This window comes from Vombatus ursinus, unplaced genomic scaffold (genome assembly GCF_900497805.2).
Source record: "Vombatus ursinus unplaced genomic scaffold, bare-nosed wombat genome assembly UNPS02014798.1, whole genome shotgun sequence".
Lineage (NCBI taxonomy): Eukaryota > Metazoa > Chordata > Mammalia > Diprotodontia > Vombatidae > Vombatus > Vombatus ursinus.
In genome coordinates this window covers 85791909-85819034 of record NW_020954576.1, presented here as the reverse complement: position 1 = coordinate 85819034, position 27126 = coordinate 85791909, and the positions used below count along the sequence as shown (strand labels likewise).

General features: G+C 34.6%; 1 protein-coding gene across 3 annotated transcripts in view; it reads left to right on the top strand.

Moving 5' to 3' along the window:
* Positions 1 to 27126, top strand: part of LOC114049729 (serine/threonine-protein kinase MARK1) — a 146674-nt gene that overhangs the window by 88851 nt on the left and 30697 nt on the right. For all 3 annotated transcript variants that reach the window (XM_027871113.1, XM_027871112.1, XM_027871114.1), the window contains exons 6-11: positions 354 to 424; positions 8020 to 8076; positions 13330 to 13566; positions 13684 to 13803; positions 23936 to 24035; positions 25312 to 25424. In XM_027871113.1, coding sequence (XP_027726914.1) covers positions 354 to 424; positions 8020 to 8076; positions 13330 to 13566; positions 13684 to 13803; positions 23936 to 24035; positions 25312 to 25424 — 698 coding nt within the window. The remainder of the gene's footprint in view (positions 1 to 353; positions 425 to 8019; positions 8077 to 13329; positions 13567 to 13683; positions 13804 to 23935; positions 24036 to 25311; positions 25425 to 27126) is intronic.

Below are 27126 nucleotides of genomic sequence, written 5' to 3'. Positions count from 1 at the left end.
TCCAAAGCCAAATCTGAGTTATATTTCTGGTTTTTATTTTGATGACCTAATAATAGAGAATTGACTTGACTGTATTTCTAAGAAAATGACACCAGAAAGCAAGGTTTTCTAGTTGTACATTATGTATTTACATTTTTATAAGTTTTATTAAAGTTTGATATCTGGTTATGATCATATTTAAACATACAAGCAAGCTTTTTCACCCGAGTCTAATAGTTTATTAATGATCAGTTATTAATAATTAACAAAATTTGTTAGCCACATGGCCTCTTTAAAAACAACCTGAAATTGCATATATCCTTAAATTGAAAAATAATACTTATTTCACTGTCTGCTTTACCTTTATGACTTAGGTGAAGTGTTTGATTACTTAGTTGCCCATGGAAGAATGAAGGAGAAAGAGGCCCGTGCAAAATTTAGACAGGTATGGAAAGTATTTTCCTGATATTTTCAGTGGCACAGATAATGGACAATGTCATAAGGTTGGAAAACAGAATTCAAAAGTGATATTTTCAAAAGTAAAATTCAGGTTTTTTTTATATTGTAGTATGCTTTGTTATTATTGTTGTTGTTGTTTTTGTTGTTGTTTTGAAAGAAATACTACCTTAAAGAAAAAAAATCCTGAATATAAAATTTAAGTAATTATAGGTAGTTATTTTTAGGCCCTTATAAATGAATAGTCAAGCAGCCAAATTTTTATAACTGACTTACCACATTAACACTTTGTATATCTTGGAATAGAGATTTCATTTCTTACAATGATATTCCTATCAAATTTTGTTTTGTATTATGCTGCATATATATACATATATGTATCATAATGAGTCTATGTAATAATAACTTTGAAACTTAAATATAATCTCTTAGGCCTCATGAATGAATGAATGAGAAAGCATTTATTAAGTGCATATTGTGTGCCAACAGTATTGATATCAATATTCACTAATTTTATCTGGAAATTTTACTGACATAAATTAGAGGAGACCAAAAGAGCCCAGAAAGTGCTTTAACAAACATCTGACTTAATGTTTGAGTGTGGCTGCCAAAGGCAGAATATAAATTCATTTGTAAAATCTTCTGAAGAAATATTATGAAAAATTATGATCAATACCATCTCATTAAGCAGAGAGAAGCAGTAGAGGGTAAAATTAGTTTAAAGAAAGTTGGTAAAGATAGCCAGCTAAGCAAAGCCCTCCATAGGATATTCAGGAATGAAAATGGAAGGATGATTACAAACAGAAGAAAAAAAAGGAAAAGATTTACAAAAACTGTTTTCTCCACCAAAGGTGGTAAAACCACCACAATTGGACTTTAACATCAGGGTCCAAATGTACTTGCAGAGGAGCTAGAAATGGCACTAAAAAATAATAAAACCAGAAAAAGTAGGTTTGGAACAAGGCTGTATAGATGAGATGTGTGCTGGAGGCAATATACTTATACGTTGAGGGATCAATTTACAAGATAGCTAAAGGAAGGGAACATGCCAGAATGGAAAAAAAAAAATTACCAAACCTTGTTAGTAATTCAAAAAGGTGACTGAAAGAACATCAGTAACTCCTGACCTACCTTCCTACTCTCCTGTCCAGATAAAATCTTTTTTTTTTTAAGGCAATTGGGGTTAAGTGACTTGCCCAGGGTCACACAGCTAGTGTCAAGTGTTTGGTCTGAGGCTGGATTTGAACTCAGGTCCTCATGACTTCAGGGCCGGTGCTCTATCCACTGCGCCACCTAGCTGCCCCCCAGATAAAATCTTTATGAGAGTCCTATATGCACAAATCAGGGGAAATCTACATGAGGGTAGTAGTGGGAAGCAAGCAGGTTTTTGTAGGTGTTATTTTTAAATGGCCCTACATAATTATCATTTCACAATTAGCTTGAAAGATTTAGAGACCAGAAGATCTATTTTGCTTATTATTTGTTGATTATGAAAAAGCATTCAACTGACTAGAACAAAATATACCCTCAAAGACGTTTTTACAACAAGATGTTTCCGATCTATACAACATTATCATTCAAGATTGCTTGGAAGATGTCACAACACAAATAACACTGTTCAATAATGCTCTGGTAATAAACATCAGGTGAGCATAAACGATAATTATTCCCTGAATGTATTCTCTACTATGATGTAGGAAATCCAACACAGAGTCTGGGTTGAAGAATTCCCTGTGAATGGTGAGTTTCTCCAGATTCTCTTGTTCACAGATGAAGTTGTTCTGATTGCATCAAACCCTCAAATACTTAAAAACCTCCCAGATGTGATCTGTAACCACTCAGCAGTTTAGCCCTATCCTATCCATCCACACGGGAAACACCAAATGCTTGAAGAATGTCTGTTGTCTAGATTTCAGCATACATTTGGAAAGATATCCCATGAAGCTTATACAACGCTGGCTCAGAAAAGTTGGGTCCAAAGTTGAACAGGAAGAAAGGCAGCTGGATTGCCAAATCAGAGGCCTGTCTTTTCGATACTAATTTTTTTTTGTTGTTGCTGTTTGGTAATTTGTAACACCACTGCCTTTGAAATCCTGAAAATGAGTATCACATTTAGAGTAATGTAGAGATACATGGTATATGTATGTAGGCAAGCTGCACCTTATAACCACCGAGAAACCATGAAGAACAGGTATAAAGAACGTCCTAAGGGAAATAAATATAATTTGGTCTTATGGAATGACAGGTGTCATGTGAAGTGTGACAAGTAGACAATGTTCCATTTGTGCCCTCAGAATATCTAGAGAAAAGGAGAAAGGTCTTTAGCACATGAGATAGATCCCCTGTGACATGGACCAGAATAGTCATGGCTACAGCAGGCACAAATGAGTTGCAGAACATATTATTGGAGAGAATTCCTAGATCAGTAAGATCACAAATTCATTTGAGTATGTGCTAAGCACTGTTCTGAGTGTTGAGAATACAAATAGCAAATCAGAGTTGCAGTTTTTTGGGAGTTCATATCTAATTGGAGGAGACAGCATAGTTAAAAGTAATAGAATATGCTTGTGGATCCACAAAAAACACATCTAGGAGCTTAATTGTACAGAACTCTGGCATACATAATATATTACTTAGAGTTTTAGATATTGTTGTCCTTCATATTCAAAGATGAATTTGCTGTTTTGGTCAGTATCCATGTTTTGAGTTTTAAAGGGGAAATATATTAATTTTGTTTAGCACTGTTACGTGAGCATGGGATCTTATAAGCAAGGAAGAAATTCACATTCACAATTTTGATCTGGGGCACAGATTCTCACAGAAATCAAATGTGGAGTTTGTGAAATAAGTCCAGCATATTTTGAATTTTCAGTAAACTCAAACTAGATGGCTTTTGAGATTCGTCCCAAATCTGAGAATCTATGACTCTCTGAAGTCTTTTTTTTAAAAGTGAACTTTTTCTTTAGCTAATAAACAGTGCCTCACTTTGTAAGGTCTCTGTTTATGGTTCATCATAAAATAAGTTATCCTAATTACTCATTTAGTTTATTATCAGTCCTCCATAAAACTGGTAAATAGCAAGTTCACTTTATCTAAAATTTATTATAGGATATTTAGGATCTTTCAGAAAATGTTTGCCTTAAGAATTTTCTGATACCTAATATATTACATTTTCTCTGGTGGCTTATTAAAGATTTATCTTTCATTATACTGGAGGCCATTATCTTATATGGCCATAGGTAAGCTATTTTAGCACAGAATGTTTCAGGAGACTATCTGAGATTGTAAGTTTCAGAAGTGTTGTCCATGTACTTCAATGGAGGAAGGTTGTACGCTGGAATTTTTCCACATTGGGAAAATCACAAGTCCAGACTTCTTCCCCCCCAAAAAAGAAAAAAATCCAAAAAGTACCTACCCTTGTGCCCAGAGTAATTTCTGAAAGTATTTACGTCTAAATATCTGACCTTCGTTGATTCCTGTTGTTGTTGATAAAGAAATAAAATTGGCAACTGAGGCATTAAGTTTATCTATGTTTAGATAAAATCTAGTTTCCTCTTAATCATCAGTTGAAATACCATAAAATTTTGTATATTACTTTTATTCCTTTTGGATTACCAGACAATCTACAAGAAAAACCTACTTAAGATTAAACAGATTAGATGTGTTTTGAAAACTTGACATAATTTATTTTCTTAATTTTTTTCTAATCTTATGAGTAAACTGCCTTTGTAAACAACCATACTCTATAGAGCAATTATCGAAGGTGTAATATCTGCATTTTTGGAGCTTATGGTGTTTGGTAAAAGGAGAGTCGGGGCAGAAAAAAGTCACAAATGATTATTAAAATTGAATTGTTTTCCAAAGTAGACAGAGACTTGTTTCACAGGACCTGGAGCTGTAAGAGACTTTCTTTTGAGATCAGATAATTCAGCGCAATCATTTACAGATGAAGAAATTGAAACCCAAAGAGTCTTAGTAGTTTGTCCAAGGTCACACAGGTAGTAAGTAATAAGTAGAGGTGCCAGGATTCAAGCCCAGATCTTCTGACTTGAAATCAAATACTTTTCCTCTCAAGTCAGGTGTAGAATAACACATGAAGTAGGCATTGAAATATTTGTTAAGTTAGTAGATTTGTTATTTAAGTGGCCTTTTGTAGAGGATCATAGGATCAACAAATGAGAACTGGTTGAGATATTAGAGTCCAAGTGGTCTGACACTTATGAGTCATATGGGATGAGAGGGCATGGATGGATTGTCATCTGTATAGTTAGAGTGAATATCTGAAACAGTGAGATCATAGATACATCAAATTACCCAATTGTGGATGTTAATCAATTTAAATCCAAAATAAAGGGGAAAAAGGTTGCAATTTTCTTCAATCTTTGTTCTCTTTTTTTATAATATATGTTATTCTCTGGCATTATGTAAAAATAATACAGTTTTTAAAATTCGGGAAAAAAAACTTTCCACAAAAAAAAAATCTGCGTCATTTAGTAGTATTTCTTGATTACAGCTTCCTTCTTGCTTCTAAATGGTATTTTAAGAAGTTCCATGTCCCTTTATGAAACTTTACTATATTTCATATAGTATCTTAGATCATAAAACCCATTCATATAAAAGAATATATTTTTAAGTTGATCCTCATAATGCATTTATAAATTGAATCATGTTTTCCACATGTAATTCATATTCCTTGTTCCAAATGATCTCTTCCAAACTATTTGTAAAATACTAGAAAGACAGTGTCCTGCCATAGCCACATTCTGCAGTCTTTCTGAGTGGTCCAATTTATGAGGCCTTCTGGTGACTAATCATTTTGATCTCCTCTTCCAGACTCAGAACACTTACTAGGGATATGATTTAATGGAAATAACACTGGATCTGTAGTCAGAAGTCAAATCCTGGCTCTGCTGCTTACTACTTTTGTGTCTTTGATCAAAGTACTTTATCTCTGTAAGCCTGGTTCCTCATCTATAAATTGAAGGACTAAATGATCTCTAAGGTACCTTCTGACTCCCAATTTTATAATACTGTAAAATTCCAATCCAATCCCAAATTCATTAAATGGTCATCCTAAATGGTAAACCTCATTGCAATGTTCCAGATGACTTTGTCAGAGGCTGCAAGGACAAAGCAGGAATGTCCTTGTTTTTAAGGACAGTAGCAGTACAATCTACTCTCAAGCTCCATAGTTTCCTTATTGCCTAGAGTTCTGCAATATGGCAGCCCAACTAGAATTTGCTATTATAACTAAATGGTGGAATAATAGAGATTGTTACAACCACTCAGAGGCAGTTATAAAATTTCTTTTAGAAACCTCATATGTCAGGATTGTCTTGATAGTTTAACAGGCATATCATTGTGAACCATAATACATGGCATCTAGTAGGACCTGTCCAGGATTCTCTGTATTGATCTATCTGGTGGCATGGTAGTACACTCAATGACCCTGCTCAAAAAATGTTGTGACTCCAATAACTGTGGCAGTTATTTTAATGGAAGAGATAACTGAGAGCCATATGTGAAATCCATGACTCTTAGTTATTTACAGAAGCAGTTACCCAGTATAACCCTATACTGTTGGTGTTGGATTATCAAATTTGGTTATATCATTATAATTATGAAACTTGTTAAAGATCTTGCTCAAATTAACAAAATAGTGTTTAGAATGGGCTTTTGTCAGCTCAGATGCCACTTTATGTAGGAGTCCTTTCTTAGTCCTCCCAGATGGTAGTGTCTTTCTTCTGTGAACTCTATATATCTTGTATGTACCCATTTACATCCATGTTGTCCTCCCCAGTAGAATGTAAGCTTCTTGAGGGCAGGTACTGTTTTTACTTTTTCTTTGCATCCTTAGTACTTAGTTTCCATTGCACAAAGTAAAGACTTAATAAATGCTTGTTGATTAGTTGATTGGCACTATTTCAATAAAGTGAGTGGTTACTTTAGTAGTTGTTACGCATGTACAATGAAAATTATATTTAAAATCAGCTTCTAGCCATTGTTAAGAATGACACAGACTAATAAGTGCATTTATTTCTAAATTTCTTCATCCTATCCATCTTTCAATTTGGTATCTAGAACTTTTTCCTTAAATTTGCCATATAAGCTTGACATGCTTGCATGAACTAGTAGTGCCTCCAGTGTCCACACCTTAGAAATAATCTTTGTTTACAAGTAGCATTTTAAAAATACACTTATAATACTCAAAAATCAGATGCAGTTATGCTTTTTTGTTAAGTTTGTACCTTATACTGCAATTAGAGTAATTGTATGAAACATTTATCAATACCAACAAATGCTGTTCTTACACCGTAATGTAAATAGACATTTCTAGTTGCATAATATAACTTGTTTAAGTTACATTGTACATTTAAACAACAATAAAAAAAGCCAATCCTATTAAATTTGTCGTAGTGGTAGTCATTAATATGAAATTCAATCTGTGTACGTTAGCTCCATTACATTGCACAAGGCAGCATCCATCATATTAGCTTTAGAAGGAACCATCAAAGACCAGTTCCTTCGTTTGACAAGTGAGTAAACTGAGTCATTGAATGATTAAATAATGAATGATTAAGTTAAATAAGTTATTCAACTAAGTAAATATCTGAGTCATAATTTGAACCCAGGTCTTCTGTAAGTCCTGTGCTCTTTCCACTATCTCCACACTGCTTAATTCCTGTTCATTCCTATCTGTGTTTATATTTTACATAATAAAAATAGTAGAATGTGTTATACTATATTCTTATTTATAATTGTAATGAGTTCCTGCTCAGCATTTGCTCTTAATAAATGCAAAATGCCTTGCAGCTGTTATCTAAAATAAAAATTAAAACCTGTATTACTAGTTTTTTATTACTGTTTTTTACAAGAATGGAGCAAGAATAGTAGTTAAATACTTTGCCAAGTAAATTAATGGCAAATATAAGATTAAATTTCATTTCTCCTTTCTATACAATTAGGCTAAGCCACTGTGTTGACAGTTTAAAAACAGCCTTAGTGTTTCTCCTTTACAATTTCTTATGTGTATTAACAAATGAGCTTTAAATGGCCCTAAACCACCTCACTGATAAATCATTTTAATAAGGCTAATTTATCTTTAATAAACTCTTTCTTAAATATATTTTATAATTTTGGAATAAAGTTTTGTTTTTTTAATCTGAGCTTACTGTATTAAAATGAATGGAAATGTACTAAAGGTTATTGCACTGCTGGAATGTGTAAAGATTAATCATCTGAATAATGACAACATAGATAATATAATTTTGAAAATATGAAAAAAGGAATAAGCTAGCCCACATAAAAGTACTTAAATTGCATTTAAAAATTAAGAAATATTTATTAATACTTTGAGAGAGAGAATTTTGAATATCTGCTTGACATCTTTAAAGAAGATATTTCTACTCACCAAAACTTTAAGCATTTCTCATTTGTTAAAGGAAAATCATAGTGAAAAACTAATGTAACTTTGGAATTTGAATAGTTGATAGTTGAGATATATCTAAAATGTGGGAAAGGGAGGAATTGAGGAAAAATGTTTCTGTATAATGTTTTTGAATTTTTTATTAAACTGTTTTCCAGATTGTGTCTGCAGTACAGTATTGTCATCAAAAGTGTATTGTACACCGTGATCTCAAGGTAAGTAGTTGGTTTTCTGACTTTACAAACTGCAACTGATATCAGAAAAAAAAATTATTATTCATTATGACTAAGAATCCAGAAGCTCAATAAAATAGAAAAGTTTCTTACAAAATATTTTGTGAACTCTTGGATAAATAATTATGCTGTCATTTTAATTCAAATATCAGAATGAGCTGCTTCAGGCAGTAGTGGGTTTTCAAATGTAAGCTCTATCCATGGTTTCCACAGTGGGGATTCTATACTCCCAGTGAGCCAAAACACAGCCCCAAGGGGTACCCCTTAGCATCCCATGTTCAATACAGTAGCTGATCATGGGGATAGTCTCCGACATAACCATACATAACCTTTGCTTATTGTTGCTCAACTTTCTCCTCTTGCTCAGTCTTGCACCTGACCTTAAAGAAGTATTTTAACATGTATAACCTATATCAAATTGCTTGCTTTCTCAAGGAGGGATGGGGAAAGGAAGGAGAGAGAATTTGGAGCTCAAAATTTTTAAAAATGAGTGTAAATTTTTTGCATGTTTTTAAAAAAAGTATTTTAAAGTAACTTTTTATACACATTTCTCTAGAACAGAGGTTCCAAACATGGTATCCTTGAACTTCTTTTCTTTAAACAATTCTTTGATAATTGTATTTCAGTATACTTGTTTTATTTTGTAATCCTGTATTGTATTTTATTTTATGCATCAAAAAGGATTTTTCTGACAGCGGGACCATAAGCTTGACCAGAATGTCAGTAGGGTCCATGACACAGAGAAGGTTAAGAATCCCTGATCTGGAGCTTATAGTTTATAAAGCACTTTACTCACATTAATTCTCTAGGTAGATGGTGTAAGTTGGCTTAGTTGCATTTTATTAGACAAGTAAACTGAGGCTCAGAGAAATGGTCACACAACTAGTAACTGTCAGAACCAGAACTCAAACTTAGGTCTTCTGAGTCTTAATATTCTGGGACTTTTATTAAAAATGTAATGTACTATTCCTAAGCAACATGCATTTGTTTTTAGTGATAGATACTACATACTTCAAGTGACCTTAGAGATCATAAGATTTCGAGCTGGAAAAGACCTTAGAGATATCACATGCTTTTATCCCCTTACTACAAATGACCAATCAGAAGTTCAGAATTGGAAGGGACCTCAGTGACCATTTAGTCCAAACTGTTTACCAAACTGGGCATCTAAGTGGTGCAGTGGATAGTGAATGGGTCTGAAGTCAGGAAGACTTATCTTCCTGAGTTCAAATCTGGCCTCAGACGCTTACTAACTATGTGAGCCTGGGCAAGCCACTTCACCCTATCTGCCTCGGTTCCTCAGCTGTAAAATGAGCTGGAGAAGGAAATGGCAAACCACTCCAGGGTCTTTGGCAAGAAAATTCCAAATGGGTTCACCAAAAGTTGGACCTGAGTGAACAGCAACAGAATATGCAAACGGAATCCCCAGCATAACATACCAAAAGATCCTGCAGCCTGTACTTGACCTTCATTGGTCATCAATGGTTCGTTTTCTTATTGCACCCTTTTTATTTCTATTTTTGTCTGTTGTATGATGTGTGTAATTATTAGTAAAGAAACACATGTAAATGATTTATAAATAAATAAATATATTTATTATAAATGGTCAAAATTTATACTAATGGGGTACATGATCAAAAAAGTTAATTGTATGTTTGGAAATGATCCGGTGTATTAGTTGACGGTAAGATCAGTAAGAGCCAATAGCATAATATGGTAGTCAAAAAAAGGCTAATGTGATTTTGGGCTGCAATAAGAACTATAGCCTCCAGAAATAAAGAGGTGATAATCTGCTTTTATTCTGTGCTGGTTAGACCACATTTAGAATATTGTGTTCAGTTTTGGGTGCTAGAGTTTAAGTAGGACACCAGTGAGCCAGAGACTAGGGCAATCCAAGATGGTGAACGGCCTTAGGTGCATGTCCTATGAAGACTCATCTCAACAGGAATAAGATATGTTTGTGATGGACTATCACATGAAGGAGAAACTTAAACTTGTTCTATTTGGTACCAGAAGAGAGAACTAAGAGCAATGAGTGGTAGGGGTTTTTTTGGGGGGAGGGGTGGTGATTGGGGTTAAAGTACCTTGCCCAGGGTCACACAGCTAGTAACTGTCTGAGGCCAGATTTGAACTCGGGTCCTCCCGACTCCAGGGCTGGTGCTCTATCCACTGCACCACCTAGCTGTCCCTATGAGTGGTAGTTTCAATGAGAATTTGAGCTTCATGTATGAAAAAACTCCCTAATGATTAGAGCTGTTCATTTTCTGGGGCAGCCTTTTTTCTTGCCATTGGGCCAAAATATGTCCCTGTTTCTTGCCCAAAGCTACAGAGCTACTGGTTCTATTGATAAGTGATTAAAGGTAATTACATAAAATAAGATTTCCTCTCTAATTGTCAAGGGTACATAATTAGAATTGTAGAATCATCATTCTAGCACTAGAGCGAGTGAAGTACTGAAGTTTAAAGAGTCTTAAGGTTGACTCTAAGTGATGACACTAGCAATGTGACCCATCTCTGAACCTCCCTTTCTCATCAGCAAAAGTGGGAAGATAATGTGTTGTAATCCCAACTTCACAGGCTTGTTACAGAGAAAATACTTTGTAAACTATAAAAAATAGATGTGAGCTATTAGCTAATCTAATGCTTTCATTTATAAGAATTCAAAGCTGATAACTACAAGAGTAAGACGATTTGCCCAAGATCACACGCTAGTAATGAATAGCAGAGTTGGAACTGGAACTCATGTCTGCTCACTCTAGTTTCTCCATTTTACCATGCCACACAAATTGTCTTATGTTGAATCTGTTTTCAGTGGCATTGAGTGATTATATTAATTACGTGGGATAGCTTTTTAATTCTGAATTCTCATTACATTTAAATACTTGTTCTGAAAGGATATTTTAAGTAAGGGAAACCAGTGGATCATAATTATGTTTAAAAAAATGCTTTAGATACATTTTTTTTTCTCCAGTTCTTAATTGTAATTCCTTAATTGGTGTGGTAACAAGTAACCAATATGTGGTTCTTTATTGGCATCTCAGTAATATTCATTTTTAATTCCTTGGAGACTATAATGGTTCATGGCATAACCAAACAGCAACAAATGGTAGAATATTGGTATTAAAAAGATAGACCTTCATTTCCAGGAAATGTTTGGTTATCTTAAATTTCATGAGAAAAAGCCAGCCTTTTCTCCTGTTTCAATTGAAGGCTCTCAGTCTGCCCATTTTCACTATTCAAGATGTAGATAGATTTAATGCTAGACAAGTTCTATAAGCTATCTATCTCACTATGTATCATAGTAGGACTTGGATTTATCTCTGCAGATGGTTAGATCACAGAGTGGCACAAAGATGATTTGGTCATATGACAAGAATGAAGTTTAACTAATGAACAACCTGTGTGCCACACTGGTATCCTCACAGGGACAGGAGAAAATGAAGGACTCCAGCACATTGCATGGACCCCCTCCATGAACTTAGGAGAAGACATGAATAAGAATCACATAGAATGGACATGGATATACTGTGGTGGGCGCTGTTGGAAGGAATGTCCATATTGATAAGATCATAAATCCATTTGAGTATTTAAGCCGAATTTATTTTCTCAGAAATGCACGTTTTCTTACAAATATTAAAATGGATTTTAGTTCACTATCACACAGCATCACAAATGTAATACCTCACCCCTTTTAAAAAAAAAACCTTTTAATATTTTTGGAATCTGAATCACATTTATTTTCCTTTGGGAGAGCTTTGGAAATAAGGTGCTATTTATAATTTAGCTAGTTAGCCAATTCTTGATGTGACAGTTACTTATGATAAGAGCTTCCCAATCATGTCTAGTAAGGTAATTAACATCATCCTTTTTTTTTAATATAGGAAGGAAAGGTTTATTACTAGAGGCTAATGTGTAATTCTTGTTACTTTACTTTTGTTGAATACTGTATTTTTGATGAATGAATACTACCCAAACTAGTTGACTTATAGTTAGATTTTTCTGCTTTTTTATTAGAGCTGTGCACTTCATTCCTTCATTTTGTTTGTCTGCTTAGTTGTTTTGGAGAAACAGCTCAATGGCGCAGTGAATAGAGTGCAAGACCTGGAGTCAGGAAGACCTGAGTTGAAATCCAACCTCAGCCATTTACTAGCTGTGTGACCCTAAGCAAATCATAACCTCTATTTGCCTCAGTTCCCTCTTTTATAAAATAGGGATAATAACAACACCTACCTCCCAGAGTTGTTGTAGGATAAAATGAGATAATTGTAAAGTATTTAGTGCAGTGCCTAGCACATTGTAAGCACTATGTAAATGTTAGCTATTATTATTAATATTATTATTGTTGTTCTGCAGTTTCCACATCTGTTAACTGAGGGAATAGTCCAGCCCTATATCTGTGTGCCTGTTAGGCTCTTTGGATAGATCTGGCGTCAGTCCCGGCTCTGATACTCACTGTGTGATCATAAGCAATTCTCTTAACCTATTTCAGCCTTAATTTGTTCAACTATAAAATGTGAATAAAACTTATAGTACTTATACTGTCAGAATTGTGAAGATCAAGTGAGGTAATATACATAAAGCATTTTGCAAATCATAAATCATTATATAAATGTCAGGTGTTCTTATCATTATTATAAACATGAAAGGATTATGGGCAGGTTTAAGTGAAATTGCATTTATAAGAATACTTTTATATTATAAATTTAATTTTATATTTTAAAAATCATGTTTGTTAGAACTAAACTAAATAAGTGTATACTGAAAGATAAGGCTGTGTTTCTGAGCCTTTGAAATGGCATTTGTTAGAATTAAATTGGATATCTTTCTGGGGATTCCTCCTATTGGTTCTAATTCATACCTACAACATCACTAATGTGAAAATATGTTTAATAGGAATGTATATTTGTTGCCTATATCAGATTGCGCACCGTCTTGGTTAGGGAGGTGGGGAGGGAGAGGGAGAAAAATTTAAAACTCAAAAACTTACGGAAGTGATTGTTGATAATTCAAAATAAATTAATTAAAAATTAAAAAAAAATAAAGAAAAAAAGAATTAAATTGGATAATTATAGGAAAGTGAGGCTACTTCCAAGATATTGAGATGGTATTTAGTAAATGAGAACAATAAAAGGAAACTTTTTTTAATTAACTGGAGCATGTCTTTAATTAGGCAAATTGTGTTTTTATATACTTTTCCTTTGCAAATCATTTTCTTTTTTAACATTTTTCTCCTAGGCAGAAAACCTTCTTCTTGATGCTGATATGAATATTAAAATAGCTGACTTTGGTTTTAGTAATGAATTTACAGTTGGAAACAAATTAGACACATTTTGTGGAAGTCCTCCCTATGCAGCTCCTGAACTTTTCCAAGGAAAGAAATATGATGGCCCTGAAGTAGATGTATGGAGTCTTGGCGTCATTTTGTATACATTAGTCAGTGGATCTTTGCCATTTGATGGTCAGAATCTAAAGGTAATGGTTTAACTTCAGGATAAGTTCTTACTCTAAATCTTTATAATTTCAATTGTCAGCTGTAACTATGTATATATACATACACACATATATAAAAACTTTTTTTTTTCTGTAAAGGAACTGAGGGAGCGAGTCTTACGAGGAAAGTATCGTATTCCATTCTATATGTCTACAGACTGTGAAAATCTTCTGAAAAAATTGTTAGTACTGAATCCAATAAAAAGAGGCAGCTTGGAAGTAAGTCATTTATGGAAATAAACTTCAGAGTGTAACTAAACATTCCAGTGATGGAAAAACTTTCCTAGAACTTTTGCAAAAGTATGTACTTTTTAGGAAAATTGATGGTTTTGTAATGCATTGAACTAGAAGAAATTCTATTAAAAAACATAACGTATATGGTTTATTCTTTGTCCAGTGAGGGCTTTCTGGAAAGAGATTTGCTTCTTATTTGCTCTACTGCAAGTTATTGGATATTGTGCTTTAAGACATTATGAAAATAGGAATACAGTTGACTTTTACTCGGAATTGTGAAAGATCTTCATTGGAAAGATTAAGTAGTTAGCAAGAAAAGCTAACAGAGTGCCTTGAATATTGTAGATACTCAATAATTATTTAATGAATTAAAATGTCACAAATTCAAATCTAACGTGTGGATAATACTTGTAAAATGAATAGTAACTCAAAATTATATAGTACCTTAAGGTTTACAAAATACTTTTGTCACAGAAAAGCTGAGATAGTGCAAGTGACACAGCTAATGGAGAATTTTAGTTAAAATGTTCTCTGGGCCAGTATAGAAAAATTTAGGAGTTTTTAACTGGGACATATAGGAAGTGTTACCTGAGTACTTAAAACAGTGTCACATGTACCCCATAAATATTTAGTAAACATGGCTTATTTATTTTGATAAAACCTATTGTATAACCATGTTAGAAGCCATTTGTGACAAAAATATTAGTCTTCAAAGTATCTAATGTCCTTATCATCATTTTCTTCTGTTGCTGTGCATTTAGGAAAAGACTATTCGTTGAGTGTTATGCCCCTCTATTTTTAGAAGTGTTACAGCATGTACTAAAATGATTTCAACAATCCAGCATGTATTGTGCACTAGTGACATTTTTGTTTCATTTGTCTGCCTTAATAGAAGAGGTAGAAAATTCAGATAATTAACTTCCTTTAAACTGTACTTTTTTAGTGTAGCAATTGGGCTTTCTGACACGGATTCCATGCTGGTTAGGAAGCATCCTAATAGTGAGCCATCCCTGTGTACAGAGCTCTCAGGTTAGTTTGGGCTTTGTAATTTTTTTCCACAAGTATTTTTCACTAAAGGATAACATGTTTGGTGGAAGTCAAGAGATGGTGGAAATTAAGAAATGGTAAACCTCTGTTGGGAATAATACTAAACTATCTATGTCTTTGGGCCAATGTAAGATCTGTTTTTCAGAGATATTTATTTGAATGTGATTTATTCCTTCCATTTTATGGTTTTGTGTGTGTTTTTCCTCCCTGAAATAGACAATGCAGATGGCTTTTAAAATTAAAAAGCTATATACTGGAAGAGCCCAGCTTTGTTAAAAAAAAATTTTTTTTAATGAACTCAGTTGTTATAGGTAATTTATTATATTTAGCCTATTTGTTTATTTTGGTTTGTACCTGTGATTTCATTGGGGATTCCCAGTATGGAAACTCTTCATTGATGCAAATCAGCAACTGCTTTGCAACTTTTATAGACTTCGAGTTACTAGGGTATGAACAAGTCAAGTGAATTGCCCTAAGTCAAACATTATCTTTCAGAGATCAGACTTGAACCCAAGTCTTACAGATTATTAGGTCAGTTACCAGCACCGCCTCTTGGGGATTAGACTGTTAATGTCTAATTTAATTGCAGAATTTTGTATCAACACAGAAGCCTGTGATCCTCATGATTCTCTTGTTCTCCCTAACTATCCTCCCTCATTTCTTCATAGGAATCTCCTTTTCCCAAGTTTTACTTTAGCAAGTGATTACTGTCATGGAGTGATAATAATGGGATAATCTAATGAGCAAATTAAAAAGAATGTACGGAAAATGGTTTAGGGATAGGTGTCATTTAAATTGCTTTGAGTGGTTCACAAAATGTACTTAAGTGATTTAAGTTCATAGTCGTTAAATTAAGATAACTTCTGGCCTTAGTTTTAAAGTAAACATTATATGCAGTCTGAGTTGTTTCGAAAAGCCAAATTGTTGCTGTTATATTCCAATTAACTAGGTGTTTTTACATTATAAGCCTCCATAGGACCAGCACCTGTAGAAAAGCATTCTAGCTTATACAATCTGAATCTCTGACAACTATGTATCAAAGAGGCCACAGTGGAAGTATTATTGCTTCTATCATTTTGTAGAAACCTATTTTACAATTGCCAGAAATGGCTTTTCAGAGAGAAAGAGAACATTTAGAATTATTTTTAAACAAAGCCTCAGGAAATTGTCTTTGATGTAGCAGGGACTTGTATTTTTAGTTGTTAAGTTTTTTTTCCCTCACCTTCCTCTAATTTCATTGTACTTTGCAAACCATAAATGAAGAACCAGTGAATTATGAATTGAAATGACCTTGTTACTTAGCTTTCTTAATTTCTTCTTTCTCTCTGAAATTTGCTCAAATTAAAAACTGCTTTGATAGCTTCAGTAAACTAATAATTAATATTTTTACCCCACACATATAAGCTCTAATAGCCATCCAATCATGTATTTATAATTTATTTAAATTTATTAACTATCATTTTACATATGCATTCTTTGGGGTACAGTATAATTTTATTAACTACCATTCTTATCCTTCCTTCCCTTTGGAGGCATAGTGAAAGAAAAATTAATGAAATCAATGTTCAGTTCTCTACTCCATGTAAATTGTTTCAATATCTAGACAAGTAGTCAAATGGTGTTTTTTTCCATGTTGTTATAGATGTATATATACTGTCAACTTTTGATAATTGCACTAACAGGTAGGAGATGTGACATGGGTAATACAAAAATAATATCCTTGACCTTAGAAGCTAGTTTGGTATTTAAATTTGAATATGAACAAACACAATGATCTAAGAAATGACAGTGCTTCAAACCAAATGTTAAACTACACTATACTACAAATGTCTGACTTGGAAAAAAAATTCCATAACAGGAAAGGTCTGTATCACTTTTTTTTTCTCTTTTTGGTGAGGCAATCGGGATTAAGTGACTTGCTCAGGGTCTGTGTGACCTACTAAGTGTGAAGTGTCTGAGGTTAGATTTGAACTCAGGTCTTCCTGACTCCAAGACTCTATCCACTGCACCACCTAGCTGCCCCAAACAAAGGCCTATCTTTTTTTGTTTGTTTGTTTTTTGCCAGGCAGTCACACAGCTAGTAAATTTCAAGTATCTGAGGAATTTCCTCATTCCTATTCCAGATTTGAATTCAGGTCCTCCTGACTTCAGAACTAGTGCTCTATCCACTGCGCCACCTAGCTGCCCCTTTATCACTTGTATAAAGCCTTTTTCACTTCTTCTCCCTACTCATTCTCCTAATCTCCTACTCTCTTTCTTTTCTCCCTTCCCTAATTTAGGAAAATAATTGTGAGGTGATTTATTGTCAAGTAAAAGTAAATTAGGAAAGTAATTTGATGTCAAAATCAAATAATGTTGGAAGGAAACAGGGGGAAGGAAATTTGAGGGTCACCTTGTCTAATCCTCCCTTTTTACAGATAAAGAAGCTGAGGCCAGTGAAATTAAGTAACTTCTCAAATTTTTTTTTTTTTTTTGTTTTTTTTTGCATCTTCTAGGCTAGGGAAATTATCTGTAGCATACTTAGGTAGTCACAACAGGTTATAATAATAGGTTGAATTTATATAGGCTTTAAGGTTTGTAAAGGGGTTTTTTTGTTGTTGTCTTCTTTTAAAATAAGATTTTATTAATGTCTTCTGTTTTGTACATCATCGTAGTTATCCCAAAAATCCCTATCCCTAACCCTTCCAGAGTGCCATTCCATATAACAAATATTTTTTTTTTAAGAGGGAAAAAAAGTCAGCATAATTGATTGATGTGAGAAAAAGTCTGAAATATATGCACTGTGTAACACTTGTGGACATCCCATCTCTATGAAAGGTTGGGTTGGGGGTGTCCCCTCATCTCCCTTCATTTAAGTCATTTTTGATTTGTTGCATTCACTTTTTATTTTTTGGTGTGACATTGTTCTTTCTGTTTACATTGTTATAGTCATTGTATCTTGCTTTCTTGGCTCTGCTTACTTCACTCTGCATCAGTTCGTATAGATCTTTTCATGCCTCTCTGTATTCATTACACATAATGATTTCTTATAGAGTGGTAGTATTCCATTACATTCTTGTGTCATAATTTATTTAGTCATTCTTCGGTTGATGGACATCTACTTTGTTTCCAGTTCTTTGCTATCACAAAAAGATATGCTATAAATATTTTGGAGCATATGGGGACTTTTTTTTTCTTCCTTATTGATGGCTTCTTTGAGGTATGGGCCCTGTAGTGGAGTCTCTGGCTCAAAGGGTAGACATTTTAGTCACTTTTTTCCAAATTGCTTACCAAAATGTTTGTACCATTTCACAGTTCCACCAACGATGTATTAGTGTGCCTGTCATTCCATGATCCCTCCAATATTAACTATTGCCATTTTTTGTCTTCTTTGCCAATTTGCAGGGTGGGAGGTGAAACCCCAGAATTGTTTTGCTTTGCATTTCTCTTATTATTCGTGATTTGGAGCATTCTTCCATGTGGTTGTAAATACTTTCCTATTCTACTTATGAGAACTGCTTGTTCATATCCTTTGACCACTTATCTATTGGAGAATGGTTATTAGTCTTACATATACTTATCATTTACATATCTTGGTAAAAAGGATTTTTTAATGTATTATCTCATTTGATCTTCACAACAACCCTGTGAGGTAATGCTATTATATCCATTTTACACAGGAAGAAACTGAGGCTGAAAGATTAAGCTAGCCCAGTTTATGCAGCTAAATAGCTTAGTGCCTAAAGGAGGATTTTAACTCAGATCTTTCTGACTCCAAGTCCAGCACAAAGTGAGAACTCATTAGAAGTTTTCCAGATTCCTATATGGCTTTTAGTATAAGCCAAAAAAATGTTTTTAAAATAATATTTCTATCTGGAAGCCCTTAAGTTTTTACCTCTTTTGTGAATGTAGAACTTAAATATGATGTTTTTATTGTCATGGGATAATTAAAATGATTTCCTATAAATATCTCACATTTTGTTAGTGTTATTTTCATATTGTCAATAATTTTACTTCAATTCCTTTGACAATGATAACTAGTATGATGATTTCTTTTATTAAATTTAAATTGTGTTTTTGTCAGTTTTCCTATTGGAGTCACCTAGCCATGCATAATATAATTTGCTTCTCTCTTCCTGTACCTTATGCCATCCAGCCTGGGGATAAGTGAGCATCCTTTTGTTCTAGCAGCGACCCTCTTCTGCCCTCTGCACATGCAGTACCTTTTTGAACTCCCCACTGGCTTCCAAGGCTACACAGATGGCCAGAACAGCAGAGCTATCCAAACAAAGAAAGATATGTATTTCCCTATTTTTTGTCAACAATTCAGTTCAGTCTCTTTTATTATTTCTTGCTTTCCTTAATTTATTCACAAGTGTTATCCCGGGATTCAGGATTAGGAAGAATATTCTAATTAATTACCTGCATACACATGTATTCTCCCTCATAATCTCTCTATCTCAAACTAAAAAGAAAATCAAAGAAAATATTCTCTCCACATAAGTACATACATGGGTACACTTTTTTTCTGTTTAGAAGTAGCAGCTGCTATTGCTAGAGTATGTTTCTGTAATATGGAACATACATTGTTCATGGTATAGGATAGAGCATACCAACAGTTAACTGAAAGGAATTGCTTGCCATTGACTAGGATGAGAAGAAAAGAAAGAACCTAACATCATTCACTCTTCTACCTCTGCCCATCACCCTCTCTCCTTGCCCTCTCCTTTCTTCCTTTCTTTGGAATGATGCACCAGTCCTACAGGGAAACAGATGATTAACTGCAGCGGCAATAGCTCCATCCGCTCTTGGAACAAAGATGCTTAAACTTAATGATGAACCTTGAAATCTTAAAAGTAAATATCACCGTTCATTCATTTGCTAACCATCTCTATTTTTCTTTGGCTCTAAACAAAAGTCAGCCCTACTTAAATAAACAGCCAAGTATTACTAAATGAAGAAACTCAACATGTCCTGAACCAGAACTCACAGTCATCAGCCCTCTACCTCAAATGAGTCTTTGTTTCTTTTTTAGATTCCTTGTTCCTCCCAATGATCCTACTATCCAGCACTCAGGCTTGACATTTTTAGAGTCATCTTTAATTCCAAGCTCTTTCTTCCTCTCCTTTGCTAATCCCACTACCCTGGGTTGGTCATCTCTCTTTCACTTCTAAAATACTGCATTTGTTTCCCAGATAGTCTCATTACTCCTGCTCTCCTTGTTCTAGTAATTTGTACATATCCAGATTAAATTCTCATAAAATGCCATATATTTCCCCTACTTAGGACCTAAAATGTTTGGATTGAGTCCAAGCTCCTCATGTGGGGCTTCATAGCTTTTTGCAGCCTTAACCCATTTTTCTTGCCCCTGAAACCCATTTCTTCACAATTCCTGCCTATACCCTAAAAATCCTTGTTTTTCAAGGCTTATCTCAAGTCCCTCCTCCTTCACAAAGTCTTTCCTGAAAATTCACCCCACACTGATGTCTCTCTTCTCCTTTTATATTTTAACCTCTTCTTTCTATACTTTGTTTTATCATTTAAATACATTCTGTCGGATAATGGGTCAGGATCTTAAGTCTGCCATTCCATTTACTAGATGTATGATTCTTGTCCAGAGATCTCTCTGGGCCTCAGGTTTCCTCATCTGTAAAATGATAGTGAGATTAAGTAACCTTTAACATACCTTTAAACTCTTAATACTATGAGATTATATACAGTATTGTATTTTATGTGTTAAAGCCTACATGAAACATTAGATGGATAGCTCATGTGTTGCACTAGTACTAATGAAAAATAAAATACTTCCTACATGTGGCATAGATTCTTTGTGGAGGCTCTATGGAAATATATGGACCAAAAAAATCACACAGGATGAAAAGGTGTGGATAGGTTACAAGTACTGATGAAAGAAATACCAAATTGATTATGAGATCACAGATCCATTGAGTATATACACTATGCTGTCGTGATCTAAAACAAATGTGCGTGGACATAGGATAATACTTCAAAGTTCTTGAATTTATTAGTGTGGCTATTCCTTTCACCAGTACATATAACACCTTTATATCATGTGGTAAGTAGCCTTTGAGGCAAAAAGGCAAGGCCACAAGCATTTATTAAGTGCTTACTATGTATCAGGTACTATGGTAAGCACTAGGGATACAAATACAAGCAAAAAGTAAAACAACCCTTGCCCCACTAGAAGCTTGCATTCTAATGCGGAAAGATGACACGAGGAGAAGGAAAGGGAACAAACATTTGTCAGACTCCTACTATGTGCCAGGCACTGTGCTAAGCATTTTGGACATGTTAATATTTGCAAAGTGCTGGGGCAGCTAGGTGGTGCAGTGGATAGAGCATCGCCCCTGAAGTCAGGAAGACCTGAGTTCAAATGTGGCCTCAGACCAAACACTTGACACTTACTAGCTGTGTGATCCTGGGCAAGTCACTTAACCCCAATTGCCTTAAAAAAAAAAAATTTTGCGAAGTGCCTAGCACAATGCCTGTCATGTAGGAGGAGCTTACTTTTATACGCCATGGTGTCAGAGTCTTTAAAGTCAGAAGCAGGGCCAGGAGGCGAATAGAGTTCGGTCTTTGAGAGTTGTTGGTGGCCAAAGTATTCATCATGTTGATAGCCACCTATTGATACATTTCTCCAAATCTGACTAGACTGGTCCTGAGACAGCAGACATTCACTCCATAAGCCTGTAATCAAAGCATTTCCAGCATGGTAGAACCTAGTACAGCTTGTCCTGGTCTGTCATAGCCTTTGAGAACACCATGTCAGATAACTTTGCTTACAATTTTAAAAGGCCTTGAGGGATTGTTTAGGTTCCATAACTTTTAAAAGGAGTTCAAACCGTTGCCTTCCTCTTCTTTCAACAAATTTGTCAAAAATAGACATTGCTGAATCTTAATATTTGAAGGATTTTAGTTTAGAGAGTCTAGAGAGCTGAAGTCTCTTGAATGGGGTAATCTAGTTCAACATTTCATGGTTCTTTCCTCCCTCCTAATAAAGGATGATATGTGTGTTTAATGGTGGAAGGATAGGCAGTCATCACCAAAAGTCCTTTGCTTTTTGATAAAGGTGGAAAGTATGTAATAGCTTTTTATAAACTTAAGAGCTGTTTTCTTTTAATTCCTACTTGACTGAGTCAGCTCCTTTTCCCACTTGCCACATTAGGGCACTAGTTACTTAAGTGACTACAATAATAGTCTTTTTTTTTTTTTTTAAATATAAACCTTCCTTCAGTGTGTGTGTGTGTGTGTGTGTGTGTGTGTGTGTGTGTGTAATAGATGCATTTTTTTAGCCACAGCAATTGACTCGGGTAAGAGACATTGAAATCTCTGTCAGTAGAGGGATACCTGCACCTACAAGAGATCCTTAAAATAATACAGTAATCACATCTTCTGGTCAGCTCTTCTTCAGAAAAACACTGGTATTTATTTCTTGCTTGTGATTTAAAAAAAAAAAAATGACTGGAGATTGGAAGGGACAGGTAAAGGATGAGAAACACATCAGGATGAAAAGTTCATATCCCTAGAGGTATTTTGCCTCTATAGAGCAGAAGTTAGCAGCTCTGTCCTGTATACTAGGCATCTGATTAGTCTTCTTTTATTTCTTTCCAGGAACATTTTAAATCCTTTTCTTCTGAGGACCATTCCTGGTCTCTCCCATTTTGTGATGTATATTCCTTGATCACTGGTTGTTACCTGATGGCATTAGGATTTTTCACAATTGGAATTTGGAGGGCTCACCACCTGAGTTTTCTTTTTAATGAATCAACCGGACAGTGAAATGATTTTCCCAGAGTGATAACAAACAAATAGAAGCTACTGTCTTTATTGTCTAAAAAATAATAACAAAAAAAAACACAAAAAAAACTTTAAATTTACACTCTATGTTAGTAAACACATACAAATTACTTGCAAAATTATATGCAAATATCCTCATGATCCTCCTGATTACTTGGTATATGAATACAACCCTTTGGAAGAGCCTAGTGGAGAACACTGCAGCATAATCAGAGATCTGTGTATTTTATGTGGTAATAGAATTCACATTTGGAACTCTACTTTTGTGATCTAGTTGTCAAGTTCATTAGGAAATGGGCAGAATACCTCCTCTAAGTAGATATTCTTAACCATAAGAAGAGCTTTCTGAAGCATAACAATTTTAAAAAACTAATTAGTAGAAGGTTAGAGTATGTAGTTTATGCATGAGAAACATTTTTTAGGAAGGGAGGAGAAATTATGCTTTCGTCACTATCTGATTAAGAGTAATCAGTAAAAAGGAAATAATATTGAAATGTTTGGATTTATAACATGCAACAGATAATATAGAATATTCAAGAGGTTTTTTTTCTTTAAACATTTTTACAATTCAGAGTTTCTGTCATATGCTTTCCTTTTTCCTCACTTTCTATCCTGACTTTGATGCTCTATAGATTTCCAAGTTAGCTTCCCTGTTGCTTTCTCAACTCAAAGCCCAGTCCTGTTCCTTAGCTTGAATCTGACGTCACTAATCTACTCCTGCCCACAATTCTTTACTTTCATTCCATCTTACTCTGTTCCTAACCCTCTGTTTTGATTAAGTTTCATTCTCTGTGCTATGCTTAATGAATGACCCTAATTCCTTTCCCCATGATTTCTTCTTTCCTGTGTTCAGTAAATTAAGACCTTTTTCATACATATGCGTCAAGTGAAGGATATAAGAAAAGAGAATCAGCTCTTCAGGGGCATTATCTCAGGTGTTTAAGACTATGGTTTTCATTTAAATATATGTTTTTAGAACCTCCAAACAATAATAATTTGTTACTGTAGTTAATATTCATAAGTAACACAATATACACTCCTTTTTGCTTGACTTTGGAGGAAGATGAGAGACAGAACTTTTTGGACTAACAAGTAGACCTAGACAGTAATGGCAGCTCTCATGTGATCTCCATGAGAATAATTTTCTCCCTTGCTTGAGTCTTCGCATAGCTTCTGATTTAGTAACTGATACATTCACAATTCAAAAAATAGAGTTGAAATAAGTGATGGAATGAACTGATCGACCAAATATAATGTTGAGTTTATTTCCTAGCAAATAATGAAAGATCGGTGGATGAATGTTGGTCATGAAGAAGAAGAACTGAAGCCATATACTGAGCCTGAACCAGATTTCAATGACACAAAGAGAATAGGTAAGTATTACTGGTGGTCATGTTTCTAGCTAGAAATGTGACTCCCGTAAAACAACATCTCGCAAAATGGAAAAAACCTTAAATTCTGAGCAACTGATATTTATCTAGTGCTCTCAAGTTTGCAAAACACTTTACATACATCATGTCATTTCACCCTCCCAACTAGCCTGTCAGGTGAGTGTTACAGGTATTAGTATCTTCATTTCAAAAGACTCAGGGAGTTTCAGTGACTTGCCCTTGTTAACCACAAGTAAGGGTCAAAGGTGATGTCTGAATGATGGTCTTCACTGCTATTTACACTGTACCACACTGATTATAAATACATTATAAATTAAAAACATTTATTAATTCTACAGATACTTGAGTTTTCTATGAAAAAATTTAGTTTAAAAGTCAAATTTTATTTTGTAATTAAGAGGCTAGAAATTACTCTACATTTTCCTTAAATATTTTATCTGTAGTCTCTTCTACATACATTAATCTTCATAAAGGCCAGTCAGGACACAGAGAAACTTTAAAACAATTTACATACATGTACAGACATTTGACATTTCTTCTGACTCTCCAACAGAGTAAGAAATAAGTGAAGAATATGTGCCAACAAAAACTTAAAAGGTTCAAATTTGAAAAAACATTCTGAGTTGAAGAGTGCTTCTAGGTCTTCTTACATCATCAATAAGGGCTGCTGCCAGCTGTTCCTTTTCCCTTGCCTTTTTGTCAGCTTTCCTCTTTACCCCAAGACCCTCAGAAATCCACTTTCCTGTGTTAGAGGAGTAACTCTGTTACTCCTTTCTTCTGGAGGCAGTGACTACTTCCTGTCTTACCATTGGAACAGCTGACTTAAAAGTAGGGTGGAAACAAGAAGAGCTAGAATGTTTTTCCACTGCATTGGAGAGATGCAATGGAATTCAAGCCCTATCACTTCTTGCCCACTTCAGACTGTTCCTGCAGATTAGAGAGCAGAAGGCGTTTGGTCGGAGGGCATGTATGTAAGTGTGCCAGGCCTGACTAGACAGGGGGCCAGCTCAGGATCGTGGTAGGCAATGATAAATGACCTGGAACCATGAGGATCATCTGAGTTTGGGTAATCAGAAGTATCTAGTATGTGTATACCTATGTTAACTTAAAGGTTTAAAAATGTGTTCTAAGTACACATTGTGAGATCAGGACTTAATTGTCAAATCTAGATTTTGTTGATGTGCCCATTTTTTGGTTTGCAGACTATAACCTATTTACTAACAGTAGTTTGTGGTTTTCTGAATTTTCTCCTTTGTAGACATTATGGTAACAATGGGTTTTTCAAGAGATGAAATAAATGTATCCTTAATAAATCAGAAATATGATGAAGTCATGGCTACATACCTACTTCTGGGCAGAAAACCACCTGAAGTAAGTATTTCTTTCTGACTTTCTAAGTAATATAATTATTGGCAGCTTACTGAGTATGACTACTAAACTAAAAAGGTATCATCAACATCTTTTATTTTTTTGGTGGAGTAGAACTGTGAATAAATACCCCCCAAAAACATATATATATACAAAGTAGAATGAAAAAGGATTATATGTTCATCTCTATTATATCTGGCTTAGGGTTTGTTTTTTTTAATGCATGTAATAAATTCAACTTGTTACTTTGCAAAGTTGACCTGCTTGTGTTTTCTTCTGACCTTTCTTCTGTTCTCTTCACTAAGTTTTTCCTGTTTTTTGGCAACACTATTTTTAATTCTCCTCTCCCTCCTAAATTAGACTGGTCTTGGTGAGGGGGTAAAAAGAAAAACAAAAAAAAAAACAGTCCTTGTAACAAATAGGCAGAGTCAAGCAAAATACATCCATACACATTCCATGTCCAAAAATGTAACTTAGTCTTCAAGAGTTTCCTGGGTTACTGGAGAGTTATGTCTTACCCACAATTACAAAGGCTGGACTTGAACTCAAGTCTTCTTGGCTCTAAGACCAGCCCTGTATCCACTGTAAAATACTACTTCACTACCAAAGTTTTTGTAATACCCAGAAATACCAAGTGCCTAATACCCTAGTTTATGAGATTTTAAAAAATAATTTAATTGATGGTTGATAGTTCTAATGAGGTTTGGATTAAATTTGTACTGGTCATTTTTTATACCAGAAGACCAGTGTAACAATTCTTATGGAGAAAGGATAATAACTAAAATGAGAGAAAATTTTGATAATAGAATGTGTGTATGAAAGGGCAGCTAGGTCGCACAGAGGATAGAGTGCCAGTTCCAGTCTGGCCTCAGATACTTACTAACTGTTTGACCCCAGCCAAGTCACTTAACCCTATTTGCTTCAGTTCCTCATTTGTAAAGTGAACCAGAGAAGGAAATGGCAAGCCAATTCAGTATCTTTGCCAAGAAAACCTCAAAAGGGGCCATGAAGAGTCAGACACTACTTAAATGACTGAACAATAACAATGCCTTAAGTGTTAAAATACAAACCTAGGAAAAAGTAAGAGAGTAATTGAAACTCTGTTAAGTAAGTTTCAAGGTATACCATACCTCCTTTTCTTGAAGGGGAGGGGTTAGGGGTAAGCTTGACACCCTGGAAATTCTGGGAACCAGCAGCCATTGCTGGTATGCCTGCTTTAATGGTAAAGTACTATAGAATAGCTTGTTAACGTGGGTCCTTCAATGACTATACTAATTTGTTAGACTTACACAGCAACTGGCCAATCAGAAATGCTTCTAAAGCCCAAAACTGCATGACATACCTAGTAATCCTTTGCAAGTGAACTCTAGCCAAATTTGGAGATACCAAATATCTCCATAGCAGCCAGAAACCGCAAAACCATCTTTGACCAGCTCAAGAACAACCTTGAACAGTAGCTGCAGACTCAAGACCTTGCTTGGCACTTTCTAAACATCTTGCCACCTGGCTTATTACATCCACAGATATCTTTTCCCTTTACCCCCACCCCCTGCACCCCTCCTGAAAGCCTCTAGAAACTATTTTATTTCACCCCTTTGAGCAGCTGAGAACACTCTCCCTGTCTCTATCTTTCTATCTCTTCTCTTTTTCTTCCTCCTGCCCCCCACAAGTTTTCTTTTTCAAGCTCTTCTCAGATAATAAGTGT